At 34.5% G+C, this 16,198-nt stretch overlaps 1 protein-coding gene across 9 annotated transcripts in view; it reads left to right on the top strand.

Moving 5' to 3' along the window:
* Positions 1–1,783: 1,783 nt before the first annotated feature.
* Positions 1,784–16,198, top strand: part of LOC106053387 (E3 ubiquitin-protein ligase MYCBP2-like) — a 76,927-nt gene continuing 62,512 nt past the window's right edge. For 7 of the 9 annotated variants that reach the window (XM_056037501.1, XM_056037497.1, XM_056037500.1 and 4 more), the window contains exons 1-24: positions 1,784–2,085; positions 4,063–4,132; positions 4,604–4,831; positions 4,939–5,092; positions 5,366–5,565; positions 5,802–5,937; positions 6,356–6,468; positions 6,692–6,757; positions 6,917–7,013; positions 7,306–7,376; positions 7,578–7,731; positions 8,060–8,136; positions 8,460–8,670; positions 8,941–9,108; positions 9,316–9,477; positions 10,432–10,500; positions 10,950–11,061; positions 11,269–11,387; positions 12,396–12,485; positions 12,631–12,750; positions 12,935–13,016; positions 13,119–13,233; positions 15,140–15,224; positions 15,947–16,078. In XM_056037501.1, the coding sequence (XP_055893476.1) occupies positions 1,970–2,085; positions 4,063–4,132; positions 4,604–4,831; positions 4,939–5,092; positions 5,366–5,565; positions 5,802–5,937; positions 6,356–6,468; positions 6,692–6,757; positions 6,917–7,013; positions 7,306–7,376; positions 7,578–7,731; positions 8,060–8,136; positions 8,460–8,670; positions 8,941–9,108; positions 9,316–9,477; positions 10,432–10,500; positions 10,950–11,061; positions 11,269–11,387; positions 12,396–12,485; positions 12,631–12,750; positions 12,935–13,016; positions 13,119–13,233; positions 15,140–15,224; positions 15,947–16,078 (2,947 nt within the window). In that variant the 5' untranslated portion in view covers positions 1,784–1,969. The remainder of the gene's footprint in view (positions 2,086–4,062; positions 4,133–4,603; positions 4,832–4,938; positions 5,093–5,365; positions 5,566–5,801; positions 5,938–6,355; positions 6,469–6,691; positions 6,758–6,916; positions 7,014–7,305; positions 7,377–7,577; positions 7,732–8,059; positions 8,137–8,459; positions 8,671–8,940; positions 9,109–9,315; positions 9,478–10,431; positions 10,501–10,949; positions 11,062–11,268; positions 11,388–12,395; positions 12,486–12,630; positions 12,751–12,934; positions 13,017–13,118; positions 13,234–15,139; positions 15,225–15,946; positions 16,079–16,198) is intronic. The other 2 variants (XM_056037494.1, XM_056037495.1) reach the window with 2 other exon arrangements.

Genomic DNA, 16,198 nt, shown 5'->3' with positions numbered 1-16,198 from the left:
TAGCCTGGGTTGGCTACCCATCTAGGAGAAGGAGGGTCTCGTTAGCCTGGGTTGGCTACCCATCTAGGAGAAGGAGGGTCTCGTTAGCCTGGGTTGGCTACCCATCTAGGAGAAGGAGGGGCTCGTTAGCCTTGGCTGGCTACCCATCTAGGAGAAGGAGGGGCTCGTTAGCCTTGGTTGGCTACCCATCTAGGAGAAGGAGGGGCTCGTTAGCCTGGGTTGGCTACCCATCTGGGAGAAGGAGGGTCTCGTTAGCCTGGGTTGGCTACCCATCTAGGAGAAAGAGGGTCTCGTTAGCCTGGGTTGGCTACCCATCTAGGAGAAGGAGGGTCTCGTTAGCCTGGGTTGGCTACCCATCTAGGAGAAGGAGGGTCTCGTTAGCCTGGGTTGGCTACCCATCTAGGAGAAGGAGGGTCTCGTTAGCCTGGGTTGGCTACCCATCTAGGAGAAGGAGGGTCTCGTTAGCCTGGGTTGGCTACCCATCTAGGAGAAGGAGGGTCTCGTTAGCCTGGGTTGGCTACCCATCTAGGAGAAGGAGGGGCTCGTTAGCCTTGGCTGGCTACCCATCTAGGAGAAGGAGGGGCTCGTTAGCCTTGGTTGGCTACCCATCTAGGAGAAGGAGGGGCTCGTTAGCCTGGGTTGGCTACCCATCTGGGAGAAGGAGGGTCTCGTTAGCCTGGGTTGGCTACCCATCTAGGAGAAAGAGGGTCTCGTTAGCCTGGGTTGGCTACCCATCTAGGAGAAGGAGGGTCTCGTTAGCCTGGGTTGGCTACCCATCTAGGAGAAGGAGGGTCTCGTTAGCCTGGGTTGGCTACCCATCTAGGAGAAGGAGGGTCTCGTTAGCCTGGGTTGGCTACCCATCTAGGAGAAGGAGGGTCTCGTTAGCCTGGGTTGGCTACCCATCTAGGAGAAGGAGGGGCTCGTTAGCCTGGGTTGGCTACCCATCTAGGAGAAGGAGGGTCTCGTTAGCCTGGGTTGGCTACCCATCTAGGAGAAGGAAAACTCGGAATCCAAACCTCCGCTGCCTTGCTATACCCAAACGCGGGAAAGGCTTCGGGAGACAACTCTGAGGAAAAATCAGTAGCTGGTGACCTTTGGGCAGATTGTGGCACACTGTGCTACAGTCTGGCGGAGCCTGCGGCGCTACTGATCCCAAACTGTATCGGATATTCCGTTCCTTTGGTCACATCAGCAGAGTGGAGAAGGGGGGGGGGACTGCTGTGTGGGCGACATCGTTCCGACCATAAACAATGCCCAGGCTTTCATCTCGCTTGTTCGAGATGAACTATAGTCGTTTTTTACGACTGAAGGAAGGCAATTACTAATAATAATCTTTATTATCCATAAGGAAATTTATCTTATCTTATATAATATAGAGTAATATAGACGTTACTTCAAAAAAAAGAAGATGATTACGTCCTACGAGTCATGCATCTAGTAATGCATGTTAACCAATAACTTAAATTCTGCCAAGTCACTGGTTTTCCTGGCTGGCCCAGGCAACCCATTCCATGCTCTAATTATAATAGCACATTACTATTTATGAATTTTTCTCCATGTGTGATCTAATATGATCTAATAAGGTATATTACAGAATTACAGTGATAATGTGATTGTGTGTGTGTGAACGTCTGTGTTCTCTAGAGGTCTAATACAATAATCAGAATACTGAAATACCTTTTACTACTTGAGGGGAGTGAAGCTATTCCAAAACTACCAGGAATTCTCTATGTATATTGGAATAGCGTCCCTTGACTTCCTGTTTATTATTCGCAGAAGTAAAATAGAAAATGGCTGACTGTTTTTACTCACTCTATCATGATATAAAACATTCATACATTTCTTAAAAAGCACGGGGAAATACAATCCCTGATTCATACACATGATTTTTTTATATGTGACTGCTAAAGATAAATGTGCACAATAGTTACTTTACATAGATCTAGATAGAGTTAAATCTAACCTAGAAATGGCAACAGAAGCTGTGCAGTGTTTTCGTAGTCAAGTGGACTTGTTTCTGAAAGGAGATAACTTGTCAAGGAGATTCCATGATCTATTTAAGTTCAAAGATTTGGAGTCAGTGAAGTAAGAATGCTAGATCTAAATAGAGTAGGGCCTTGATTTTAAACATGAAATTATTAGATTCAAAATAGAATTATAATAATAAAGATCTTATATAATACTATACTTATACTACTTATACTATACAGTAGACATTACATGATTACTTCAAAAAAGAAGATGATTAGTTAGTCTTACGCGTCATGCATTTTTATCATTTAGTATTAATTTATTAGTACTACCTAGCCCTAGCTAGATAATAGTAGATTCTTCATTCTATACTAGATTTAGATCCTACTAAAAATTACTATTAGATTTTAATTTAAAACTTGTCTTTACTAATTAAAAGCTACTAGTCTATGAGTCAATTAGTCTTATATTATCATTATTATGTCATTATGTACTTTTCTGTTGTTCTGTTCTGTTTAAATTTATATAGTCTAGATCTCAATGTTCCCCATCCCCATAGTCCACGAAATTAACAGATTCAGAATCTGTCTAGATCTAGTTTTTTTTAAAGAAATGTTGACATAGATTGACATAGATATATAATATTAGATTAATATCAATTCTATAGAATTAGTCTTTTAGATATATATATTATAATTTTCTCTAGATTTCACCAGAACATGATAATTATGTCTGAGATGTATATATCTAGATCTAGACTATTCTAGACTCAAAAGATGACCTGAGTCCAGTGTCAGAGTGTGGTAGAGCTATTCAAGGCTATTGGGCAGTTTATCAGTATATTATTATATTATTTATTATATTATTATAGCTTTTATATAGCGCTACTTTCATGCTTATAGCATGCTCAGAGCGCTTTGGTCCAATCTCATTTGTGGACCAGTGGGGGGGGGGGGGGGGGGGGAAGGGGGTATCTAGGAGTTGGTATTCCGTGCTGCCTTTAGGCGCTCAGTAAACGCAACTCTGCCCGAGTCGGGTGTATATACATCAGTTCATCCACTGGAGGCTAGCCATCCTAACATTTTTATTATTCATAACAATTATTTACAGCTATCAGCTTTTCAAGTGACAAGGCAATGCATTCCTTCAAATATGAACCCACCATTGATTTCTTTATAACCAATAAAACCTTATCCTAAATATCTTATCTTTTTTTAAACTCTGTATTCCCACTCTATTTTAAAGTCTTTCCCTGTTAACTCCTAAAATATATATATATGTCCAAACCATTCCTATTTTTTTTACTTTCTTTTAACACAACTAGATCTACACAAAGATCTTTTTTGTTTGTTCATTCATCTTTAAGTCTTTTGTTTTGTTCATTTGAATTAAAAAAAACAAAACTGCATATAAGTTTGTTAGAAGCTTACTTTTGGCACTGTTAAATCTGTAATGATAATATAAATAATCACAATAAAAAATGAACACTTGTGTAAAGAAAACGTTTATACAGCTATCTTTTATTTTCATGACAGAATTCAATTAATTGATTAACATGCATAACTAGATTGACCTAGGAACATGCATCTTCTTTTTTGAAGTAACATCTCTGTATTTATAAGATTATGCTTGCCAAAATTCTTTGTGCCCCTATCAATATTTAGAACTGACAAATAATGCATTTCTCTAATGAGCTACTCTACTAACCTGAAGTCATGAAATAGTCAGTTGTTTATAAATGGTCTATAATGTACATTTTTTTTTTACAAAGCATTGTTACATACATGTTCAAATAATGTACAGTGTTCTAATTGATATATATATGCTTAGCAACAATTTGTCTAACCTGGCTTTGATAATGATGATATCACTATCTACATTTAATTCATTTTTGGATTCACTTGATTATAAGTTGTGACTTTGTAAGAGTTGATAAAAGACATTCTTCCTAACATATAAAAAAAAAACAAACTCGAAACATTAAAATGATAAACCAAAAGGTTTTGCATTACACTCATACAGCAAAGTTATCTTTGTCCATAATATTAGTTATGTTTCAAACTAAGGCATCAATTTTATTTCCTTATTCAGGAAAAAGCTTGAAAAGAAGAAATCAAAGAAGAAAAAATCTAAAACTAAAGAAAAGAAACAAAAGATTCAGGTATTATATCTTTTAAGTCAGAAATTTTTTTGCTTCAACAAGCTGTTAATTTATGTTTTTTTTTTTTAAGAAATTAGATATTACTAATTTAATGCTACTATTTTCATTGATATGAGTTTGTTTTAGAGTATGTCTTTACTATGGCAACAAGATGCTTAGATATCTTAAAGTGTTATGGTGTGGATATAGTTATCTATGGGAATGTAATTGCAGTTTTAAAGCACTTAGTTGTCTGAAAGTCTAACTTTTCATTTATAAATAGTCTTTTCACAAGCAGTATCACCATTTTGTTTTGGACAACATTTATTGGGGAAAACGTGGGCATTGGGTCTATGCTATCTTCGCCACATAATACCCTACTCACCCGCAATACTCTTGTTCAGCTGTCTAGTAGACTATCAGATCTCAAAGAAAAGTTTACTTATTGAATATTCACTTATGGTCATAGTATGCATTTCAAAAATTTTTCAGAGAGAGAAAAGCCCAGAGCTGGTAGAGTCAGCCCCTTCTATAATCACAACACATGGCAATGCTTCCATGTTCACGGTGTTTGCCACAGTGCGTCAAGCAGTGCTGGCGCAGGCCATCCGGGACTCAACTCGCCTATATCATCTGGCAAACACTGGCACAGACTCAGAAAGTGACAGTGATGATGAAGGAGAAGAGAAAGGAAAAGATCAGCAGATAAAGATTCCAAAAGTAATTGACCTACTAATATATTTACCATTTTGTATATTAATAATAAAATATAGGCTCGCTATTATAAAAGTTGATTTCATACTTTTTCTCATTTTCTTTTAAATCAGATTGTTGGTTTGGGGCTGAATGGAGTCTTTGAGTTAGTACGGGAGTCCAGATCTCAGTATCCAGAATTGTGTATCAAGGCTCTGCGTGCTCTGTTGGATTTATTACAGGGCCAGCAGCCTGAAGGCATGAAAAGAGAACCTCCAGACATTGTTGGTATGTTTGAATATAATTACTAGATTGAAGTTAAAAGTATCATTGTAGTTTGCTAAACAGGGTTTAAGTACTTTCTTTAAACAACAGTTTTGAAATAAAAAATGTTCTTGTATTTGAATGTAAGACTTTGTTTCACAAAATGTATCAGTGTAAATATTTATAATATAAATATATTACAATACCTGAAACTGGTGATATGCTAATCTATATATGATGCCTTTTAATAAATCTGTTTGTTGAATCTTATATTGCCAATGTTTTCTCTTCTTCTAGAAAACCTGTTCTCATTGCTCATGGATCTAGCTATCAACACTGGGGAGGGAGATAATTCTAAAAGTGGTGCCTCTATGAGCTCGTTGGCTTGTTCTGCTCTCATCAGTTTAACCATTGCCTTGGGAGACACAGAAAAACTGCTTCGGGCCATAACTGTTATGTTGATGTCCAGACTGGGACTTGAGCATCAAGATATACAGGTTTCAAATACAATAGAATTAGTAGTAATATCTTTGTTTATGACTTGAACTATCAATAAAAATAACTTTGGCAAATATTCTTTGTTTGACTGTAAAGTAGTGTTAAGGAGGGCTTCCTACTATAATACATTCATGTGTGCTAGAGAAAGATTCATTCATTGAATTAAAAAAAAAATTACCATCTACTATGCAAACACCAAAATTTTAATAAAAAATTTCTATATTTGCATGTACAGGTCCCAGGCATTCTAACTTCTTTACAGAAGAGTGTCCAGGCAGTGCTTCTTGGTAAAGCACAGTTGCCTGATTGGTTTAATTATGGAATTAAAAGTAAATGTCAAGCACAAATCTTCAAATTAGCCAATGCAAAAGGTACATAGTTTAAATTGTTTTGTTTTTTGTAAATATGTGGTCCATCATAACATACTCTAGAAGGTTGTCCTTCATGAGCCATCTAGCTTTTAAAATCAGCCATTGAATTGCTTGAAAATAAATACAGTGGCATTGGATGGATCACACCGCGGGTTAATTGAACCAGTCTTTTATTGAGAATGTCTTGTAATGCAGGACATGTTCATGTAATTGACCCTGCTGGTTATTAGAACCAAATTGGTTGCATCATAATACAGTTACAAGAATTGAATGGTGTTATTATATATTTGCTGATCTCATGATGTCATTGAAAACGTTGCTAGAATAAAAATCAGTTTTTTGTACATTACTTATGCAAGTGAAATTTTAAGATTTATTCATTTTGAGTTGATTTGTTACTTGATTTGATTTTCAATAGTTGGGGAGTGTTTGGTTGAAAACTCAGCTATAGCAAGTGATGGCAGGTTCCTTTATATTCTCAACAAATATGGCCTGTATAAAATTGGTTCTGGATATGGAGGAACTATCATGGTTAGTAATTTTGGATGTTTCTAGAGAACACAAACATGAAGGGAAGTTGATGTTTATTATCTAAGTAGTAACAGAGTTGATCACTAACTTAAAATGTGAAATTTATTCATTCCAAGGTGTTTTTATTCATCATTATGTGTTTCTCAATGTAAAACACACTCAACACTGCTTTTATTCCCAAAATTATGTGATCTTGTCTAAGTCATTGATTTATAACTTCCAGGGTAAGCTGGAGAGTCAAAAAAGAGATTTCCCTGTTCACAAAAACACATTCTTGGCATTTGCTGCTGTGAGTACGATTTGCATCAAATTTATTTAACTCATATTTCAGATCAGTTAATGAAAAGCTAGAGGAATCCTCTGCTTTACACCAGAAGTAAACAAATGAAATATATCTTTTTATTTTGTATTTGACTGAGTCTAAATGACTATTGTTGTGAACCATCAGGGCAAGCTGCTTTGTAAATGGGACAGAGGTACCACTCCCAGTCTGTGTGTCATTAACAGGACTACATTGGCTCCAGAGAACACATTTGGCATTGATGGTAATAATCATAACATTCTCACATTCTTTAAACAGAAAATTTTGATTTTTTTCCCCCCTAGACAAACTATAATAAGAGACAGCATATCCTAATACACATTGTAATATTGGCTGTCCCTATAATGTTAAAAAAAATGCTTTGTTATTTTTGTATGAATTAAAAAAAAAATTATTGGAGCAATTACAAAGTGACTAGTTTTGTGTAAGTTACAGTTAATGGAGCTACTTCTATTTTCTCTCAAAAAAATGTCATCTACTGGGTACCTATTACCACTTTGTCTTGTTTGTTCTAGGTAATAGTTCCACTCACAGTCTTCTCTTCAGTGATGGGGAAAACATTGGCTACATAGCACCTGCTAAGGAGGTAATTTATAATGAATTATTATTATTAATTTGCTTTATCACTTCTGTCAACAAAATCTGTTTTTAGTAAAAAAAAAAAAACCCTATTTTATTTACATAAATTATGCATAGATTCAAAAATATAAATTATACATAGATACAAAAATAAAAAACGTATTTTATTTACATAAATTATACATAGATTCAAATTGTATGCAAACAGGAAGACAGCTTTGTCATTAGAACCTTCAGTCCAGTAAGCAGTCCCCCCATGTCTCAGATGAATGAAGTCCCACTGAAGCTGACAAGAAAGTGTATGGACTACATGGGTTCAACACCTTTTGATTCTACTAATGATAAGAGGACTGGTGGTGTGGGTAAGTTCATGATGTCTGAAGTTTTGAAATTCAAACATCTGTTTTTGTTGTGTTGAGACATGGTTTTTATGTATGCAGACCATTGTAAGTCACTTTATTAAATGAATTCCTATTGAAATAGCATTTCAAATAATAAAGCCATAATTCATTTGACAGAATCTTTAGCTTTTGAGAATTAGCACACATACATATTCTTATGCATGAACTAATCATATGCAGCTTCAAAGTGTAATGATTTTACAATAGTATAGCAACAATCAACCTTTCGGTTTCATTTTAACATACTTTTCTATACTTTGAAAATGGATTTCTTGTCATATTTTTGCAGCAACTGGAGTAGATGAAGATGCTCTAGTGATGGTGTCTGGGAAGGAGTTCTCTCTAATTAGAACTATTGGTGGCAAGGTAAGAATATTTTCCATATCTTTGCTGCTCTCTTGAATATGACATGCTTCTAATACTGTTATCAAAATCACTCTTATTATGTGTCTGTACTAATGTAGTTCACGCATTTCTTCAAAGATTAATCTTTACAGCGACGCCTAATATCGATTGTATAGAAGCACAAAGGTTTAATAACTTTCTATTGGGTCATCTAAGATTTCTCTTGCGAGCTTCTTCATTATAGAAAGTTCATTTAGTGTTAATACTACCCCAAAAAGAAAAAAAAAGCTTGAATTAGTTTCCTTCATTGAAATGTTAGAAACATTTTTTTTTTATTGTTGCAGGTTTTGTTTCAAGGCAAAGCTGCTTCTCTAGGTATTAAACAATCTAACCAACCTCAGGGCAAGTGGTCAGAACTACCTATCACCAAGTCTCCAAAAATTATTCACATTGCCCTTGGCCATGATGGCCTGCATGCATTGCTGGTTGCAGATGATGGGACAGTGTATTTTGTGGGCACAGCGAGACGTGGAGAGGATGGCGATATCACTGGGGGTAGGAAGATATTTAGATATAGATAAAACCAATGTTGATAATGTAAAAACTATTTAAAGTTTAGTTTAATGAATACACTTTTTATTTTGCTACTTTTGAAAGTTTGACTTTAAAAAAAAAGTCATTGTGTCCACTGATATACAAATCATTTTTAAAACATATTACAAGATCTAGCCTAGCCTATCTACAACTCCAACTAGATAACAAAAGATGTTACCAATGATGCTTCAAAATAAACTAAAGATTGCATTTTTAAATTTTTTTTTACAGGGAAAGTACGACGTCAACCTAAACCAACTAAGCCTAGAAAAATGAGTCGGCTTGAGTCCAAATTTGTGGTGACTGCCTCATGTAACAGTGCCACAAGTGCTGTGGTAACCAAAGATGGGGAGCTGTATATGTTTGGCAAAGATAACAACCACTGTGATCACACTACAGGTAGGTTACTTTAATCTATGCAGAGGTCTTGTAAACAGTGCAATTGGAGGATACACACAAAATTGTTAGAAAGTAGTTGCTTAAACTGAGACATGTTGGAGGGAGATAATGACTATTATTTTATATTGTTAAGTGTAAGAAAAATCCAAGTTGAAAGCTTTAACATGTTTCTGTTGATACTAACTAGTTTTCAATCCTATCTTTTAGGTCTAGTCACAGACTTGAGAGATGTTCAGGTAGCTAATGTATGTCTTGGGAAAGCCCATGCTGTGGTCCTGACCTCCAAGGGTCAAGTGTATACATTTGGTGTCAACAACAAAGGACAGTGTGGACGGGACTTCAGTACACATGGAGCCTCACAGAGAGAGGGTAAGTCACAACTGCTTTCTAGCTGAATAGTATTCTTCATTTTCAGTTGATCTCTAAAAAAAAACAAACTTTCTTCTTTTTTTAATGGTTAAACCTAGCTATTTAAATAATGTATCCTTTTTTATATAATATTTTTTTTTAATGTTTGAGTAAACATGTATATAAATTATATAAGGATTTATAATAACTCATAATTTGGGGGGAATATTATTCTTAAAACTATAGTGCACAATACATGTGTAATGACACAAGATGCGTAGAAGTTGAGGTTAATCGGGTTTTTCCATAGTGACGTGACGAGTAATTAAAAAGTAGGAGAACGAACTAGAAGAGTAACGGACAATACGCCTTAGAGGACGACGCTAGGCTAGTGATGACAGAGGACTGTGCCCTTTTTATTGTTCATTAAATTGTTGAAGTTATCAGCCTGCGTTATTAAGTATATTCTTGATTCATTCTGTTGTTGTGTCTTCTATGAGCTCGCATGCACCATTAACATGTAGAATCATCAACAAAATAGACCATCAACAGATGTGGCGACCCCCTGATGGTCTATTTTGCATGACTAGATTGACACATGAAATGTGTAGGATGTAATTATTCTCTCTTTTAAAGTAATGTCTGTAATCTCTAAGATATTCATGTTAATTTACAGTTGTAGGCATATGTATTACCGTTTTCAGTTAGCTTTATTGACAAAATGAAGAAATGTTTTTGTAATTGAAATAATACTAGAAAAATTTTATTTAAAAATATTATTCATTATAGACAGCTATATAATATCTATATTGCCATAGTTATAATGAAAATTATTTCACCCTTTGTTTTTATCATTTTAATGGGGAATTGTGATATATTACTGTAAGTTATAGATAGTGACCATAAAAAATATTATGCTTTTATAATGTCATTGGGTTATAGTATTTTGTGCAGAAACATTCGACTTTTCCCCAGCAGGTCATACAGTAACAATGGCAGAAGATGAGGAGGAAACTGAAGTAGATGATAACTTGTGCCCTCATGGTAAGTAACAATGAAGCTAATAGATATATAATAATAATATATTGTCAAAGTAACTGGTACAGATTACTGTGTGATGTGCTGTTTACAATGCCGATTGGTCTTTTAAAATCTTAAGAGCCATAGGTTACCCTAATTGTAATTAATTTGTCTCATTTAATAATTATAAAATTAGAATTTTGTTACTTCAGTCTAATTATTCCTTTTATGCTTATCTAACACAGAACCTTTGTGGTAACAGTAAAAAATATATTTACAGTTGTAAATGTTGGGAAAAGTTCTAATATTTCTGAGACCAATAATGAAATAGCTAACCCCAAAAAATTGGTTAATGAGTGTGGTGTTTTTCCATTAGAGATCATGGCTACCTAACTTCTAAACTAAAAGTTGAATGTTTAAATCCTGAACTATCACTAACATTATTCAAATACCTTTCATCTTTTACCATTCAGGAAAGCACAAATGGGTTCAGGAAGTGTGTATGATTTGTTCTGTTTGTCGAGAGTGCACTGGTTATGGTGTAAGCTGTGTCAACAGTGGTCGCAAAGACAGAAATCCAGGAATGTGAGTATTTCATATGGAAATAATTTTCACAAAATGTTTTTTGTGACATTAGGAGACAAGATTTTTATTACTTTTTCTTTCCACTGAAATGGCAGATACAACACAGCTTTGAGTACAAAAAAAAAAAGCTGTAAAATGTATTGTAGAAATAGTTTAAGATTTGGTAATATTCTCTCACTTCTCATTTCAATGTTTCACTTTATTTAGGCCCTGTGGTTGTGGCGCTGGAGACTCTGGCTGCTCAGAATGTGGTGCTTGCAGAGTGTGTGCTGAAGAGAAACTTGGCATCAATGAGCTAGATGAGCGTGGACTCCTGGATGTCATGCGTAAGTTAGATCAAATTTTGTATATAGTGCATCTTTCTTTTGATCACTCTTCTACTTTTCTGATGTTGTAGGGTTCAGATGACTAGACCAGAATCTTGAGATGTGCAGTGCTTTCCAGATCAGGAGGCTTTCCTAATAGTTTTCTTCTATAGAGGTGTTTTGGGGCCAGTGTCTTGTTCAGGTCTGTTGATGGTGAATGCATTTTGAAGGACATGGTTGTTATTCCCACCACAAGGGCAAATTTCACTAGTCCCAATTTTCAACTTCCAGAACATCAGAACATTCTGTTGTGCCCGATTCTGAGGCAAAAAATTAAATGTTGGTCGTGTTAGGATAGCTTATAATAGGCGTTGTCGTTCATGTAATTTGGATGAGAGCTTGTCCATTTCTCATTTATTCTTCTACTCATTAAGTTTCTTTTCTTCCTAATAGAGTGGAATTTTTTATTGTGTATTTATTCTCCAACACATGGCAAGTGTGTCAGCCTTCTCAATTCCTTCTATTTCAATATGTGCTGTTATCCATTGGAGAAAGGTTTTTTTGCTTTTTCTGTTGAGCTGTACTAGGGCTGTCCTGGGTTGTTTTATATTAGAGGCATCAGAGTTTTTCAAGTTTTGAAGCACTGTTTTGACATCGTTCAGGAAGACAATGTGACTATTAGGTGTAGGGTGGTTGGCTAGCATGGTAACTGCTAGTTCTAGTGCTCCCCTTTCTGTTCTGTGGCTGTCAGTGAGCTCTCCAGTTGCAAAGGCCTTTTCTAGTTTTTCTCCGTTAGGGCCATTTGATGAGTATTCTGAATCCTCTGTTTGTGGTGGCTTCTTAAGAACCATGTAAACTCTGATGCATTGGTTGTTGGAGAAATGAATTTCTTTTATTTAATAATTTGCTTTATTTTTAGACCTTTAAATAATTTATTTTTCAATTACCAACTTATTTATGATAGTTTTTATTTTATTTTGGAGAAGAATTATATATATATATATAAAAAATAATTTTTGCATGTCGTAGAACTAGGACGTCGTGGAGAAGTTGGCAAGAAGAATGATAAGCTGCAGCCTAAACAAGCTCAGAAACTCTTAAGAGAGAGAAAAAATAGAGGTACTTAAAATGTTGTTTTACTTGTACATTTATTAAAGCATAAACATTCATGTTCATAGAAGAAGATATCTGAACAAATTTGAATTCAATGTATGGGCTGTCTCCATATGAAATAAATGAAATTATTTTGTGTCTTGTGCTCCAGAAGGAGTCCTTGAAGCAGAAGCTGATATGACCAATCTGGTGCGTTTGCCACCAGCAGAGACTGTCATAGATGGCTCTGGGACTGTAGTCACACAGATAGCTGTTGGACTTCACCATACAGGTTAGTAGTAGTTATTCTAATGACCAATTCTTATTATAATTAGAACGGCTATTGTATGAAACTAAGAATCTATTTCTACATACAAGTATCTTAAAAAATATTTTGCTTAAGATTCATAAACATGCAGTCTGATTGTTTGTTTAAAAGGGATTTTATTGGAGACAAAAAAACAACTTTATTTCAGTTGTGTTGTTGTCTAATGGTGATGTCTATGCTTTTGGAAGCAACAATAATGGTCAACTTGGGCTTGGAGATACAAAAATAAGGCAAGATAGAAAAACTTCTTACAGGAAATTAAAATTTTAGCTCTTATTATATCATTGTTTTTTATACTACAAATCATTTCAATTTTGATTACTTGTTTTCAGGGGTAAACCTACTAAAGTACCTCTTCCCTTGGCAGCAACCATGGTTGCAGCTGGTAGTCACCATTCTGCTTTTCTTCTGACCAGTGGTCAAATCTACACTTGTGGAGATTACCAGGTTTGTTAATTAAAAACAAGTTAGATATAAAAAATACTTTCAAATTAGCATAGTAAATTTTCCATGTAAAACAAAATTAATTAATTATAACACTAATTGATTAACTAATTAGTTAATTTTTTTTTTATTAATTCATGTGTCTGACTAATTGTGCAAAGTTTCAACTTGATCCAAGAATGGTAAGTGGGGAAACATGTAAATGATTTTGACCAGGTAACCAGAGAGATGGAGTGAGTCAATATAAGTTATTTAAGCTAGGTTAAAATAAATATAGAGTTGAAGCTAGGTGCTGAAACAAATGTGATACATAACATACATATATTAAACATACGGGCAAAATGACTCTGGATCAGAAGAATGTTTTTTTTGGACATTCCGATGGTCTGGAGGTTAAGTTGGCTTAGTGTGTTATCGCTAGGCGGTGTTGTTGTTTCCGGAGTCACTGGTTCAGGCCACGGTCGGCGCAGTCCCTTATTTTCGTAGCATTTTAATTCACTACTTTCTCTCTTAAAAACTTGGTCCCTGTGCTGCTATTCATTTATGTTTAATATATGTAGGTTAAAATAGTATTTATAATAAAATACTACAAAAATATCTATACTATAAAGTAGAATGTGAGGTGTATGTATGTGACTTATAGACATCAAAACCGCTTGACCAATCTTGATAAAACTTGGCAGGAATGTTTCTTGGGTACCAACTTAGACCTTAGTGTATGTATTGTAGCCCTAAAACAAACTTAAGACCCTAAAAAAAAATAAAGTTGTCCAACTCTATTAAAGCTATAGTATTTTATGGATCTAGGCCATGTCTACAATGTTGACATGAGAAAAGATCTAAAGGATTTAGACCTAGATCTAATTTTAAGAAATACACTTTGCGCAGATAGTGTTTTACTTTGACACATGAAAATACAAAAGAAGATCCATTGATTTCATTATATAATAAAATTAACCTTCAATTTTGTGTTTCAAAAGCATTTTTTGCATTAATTAGTTCGTTATATCTATGACTACAGATTTCCTGACGAACATTCTTTCATTAGACAACACCGTAATGAATCGCTTACTAAAAATTAATTCGTTTAATTGTTTACTTTATAATCCCATTCCTAGATCTAAAACTCTAATTCAACTCTAAGATGATAAAACTTCTCTTCGCACAGATAGTTTTATACTTTAACACATGAACATACTAATTATAGTCCATTCATTTCATATTTTGATTAAATAAACATTCAAATTTGGTTTTCTAAAGCATTTTTAATAGACTGCATTCGTTTACGAAAGCTGCGAAGCCGGGTTGAGATAGGCCTATATTCATTCATGAATCGCGTACTAAAAATTATTTTGTTTAATCGTTTACATTATAATCCCATTCATTTAACAAAGCTATCGCTCTTTCCGTTTTTAATAGATATGTATGTATCGGCTCCGGGTAAACCCTTTTTCGGAAAACTAATTTTATTTTGGTAGCGAAAGAGAAAAAACTTGAAAGGATCATTAGCTACATTTAACATACATTTAAATTCAATCCACTAGATTAGTAAACACAAACTTAGACCCACAGGCCGCGGGTAATGCCAGGCTAGTATATATATATAGTGGCATAGATCAATGGTGTTCTGATTATTAACATAGTATGTAGTTGTTTGAAAATTTAAAACCAAACAAGACCAATTCCTTGTTAACTTGTAGTTAAACATTTTTCAATAGGGCCAAGAGATTTTTCATGTCATGCTAGTAATGCTAAATAAAGTAATTAAAATGAGATTATTACCATCTCAGTCCTATCTTATAGGAAAGGTAATGGAAATTTCTAATCACTACATGAAACTGGAACGGAATGATCCCTTTTACTACAATGTAATTCTATTGTATTAATTGAAATCCTTATTTCTGTTTAGAAAGGAGCACTTGGCCGGGATGATCCTCTAGGAAAAAGTAAAAATAGTGGATGGAACTGTGTACCTGGTCCTATACCTGGTGTAGGTAGGTAGCATCATTATTCATTTGCTTAAGTGTATGAGGTTTGTTTTTCTCTCACACATAACCTATGTTAAACTTATGACTATATGGCCTCTGAGTAATTTTGACTAGGTGACACAGTGCAGAAAAAATAAAATAACAAAAAGCATGAGTGTAACATAATGTAATGCACCTCTGGAAATCAAGTGTACTCAATTTACTTCACACAATCCTAACAGACATACAATAACTGAGACCATTATTATCCCTAACAGACTTTGTATGGTAAAATAAAGATCTTCATGGACTTCTTTTGTCATCTTATTGGAATTAGGGATAATCTCAATCCTATAGATCTAGGGAATAATAAGACAAACTGCCTTTTTCATTCTGTTGAAAATGGTTTCCATGTAAATCATTGTGCAGACAGAATGCATACCTATCTTTTTTTAAAAAAAGGGGAAAGCTTTTCAAAATTAAAAATAAGTATCTTGATACATTTTTATTATTAGTAGAGATAGTACATAAAAAGCTACCTTTTTGAACTTAATTTAATGTGCATTATTATTATACTTACTTAATTTTAAACATAAAATGGTGTGCTTTCAGAAAACCAAACATGGACTGAAAAGCACAAAAGTAATTTTAGATTTTACATCGAGGGACTGGTAAAAACTGGTTATTTATCTGTTTAGTTGAGGTATATTTATGAAAGGGAGATATAGTCTGGTTGTAAAATCTTTCAGGTGCCAAGTTTGGTCGCAGAGCAACATGGGTTGGTGCCAGTGGAGACCATACAGTGATGAGAATAGATGAGTCTTTGATCAATGCTCACACTCTGAGTAGATCAAATATTTTTGCTAGCAAGACATGCATAGGTAATTTTTTTTTTTACTGTCTTTAGGGTTATTGGTTATTGTTAAATTAGACTGAAAATGTTAAGCCTTGCTCAATAATCAAACTCAGCACAAAATTAAAAATAAATGTGCAACTGTAAA

This window comes from Biomphalaria glabrata, chromosome 8 (assembly GCF_947242115.1).
Source record: "Biomphalaria glabrata chromosome 8, xgBioGlab47.1, whole genome shotgun sequence".
Taxonomy (NCBI): domain Eukaryota; kingdom Metazoa; phylum Mollusca; class Gastropoda; family Planorbidae; genus Biomphalaria; species Biomphalaria glabrata.
Note: the sequence above shows the minus strand (reverse complement) of the source record. Positions and strands in the feature narration are given on the sequence as shown.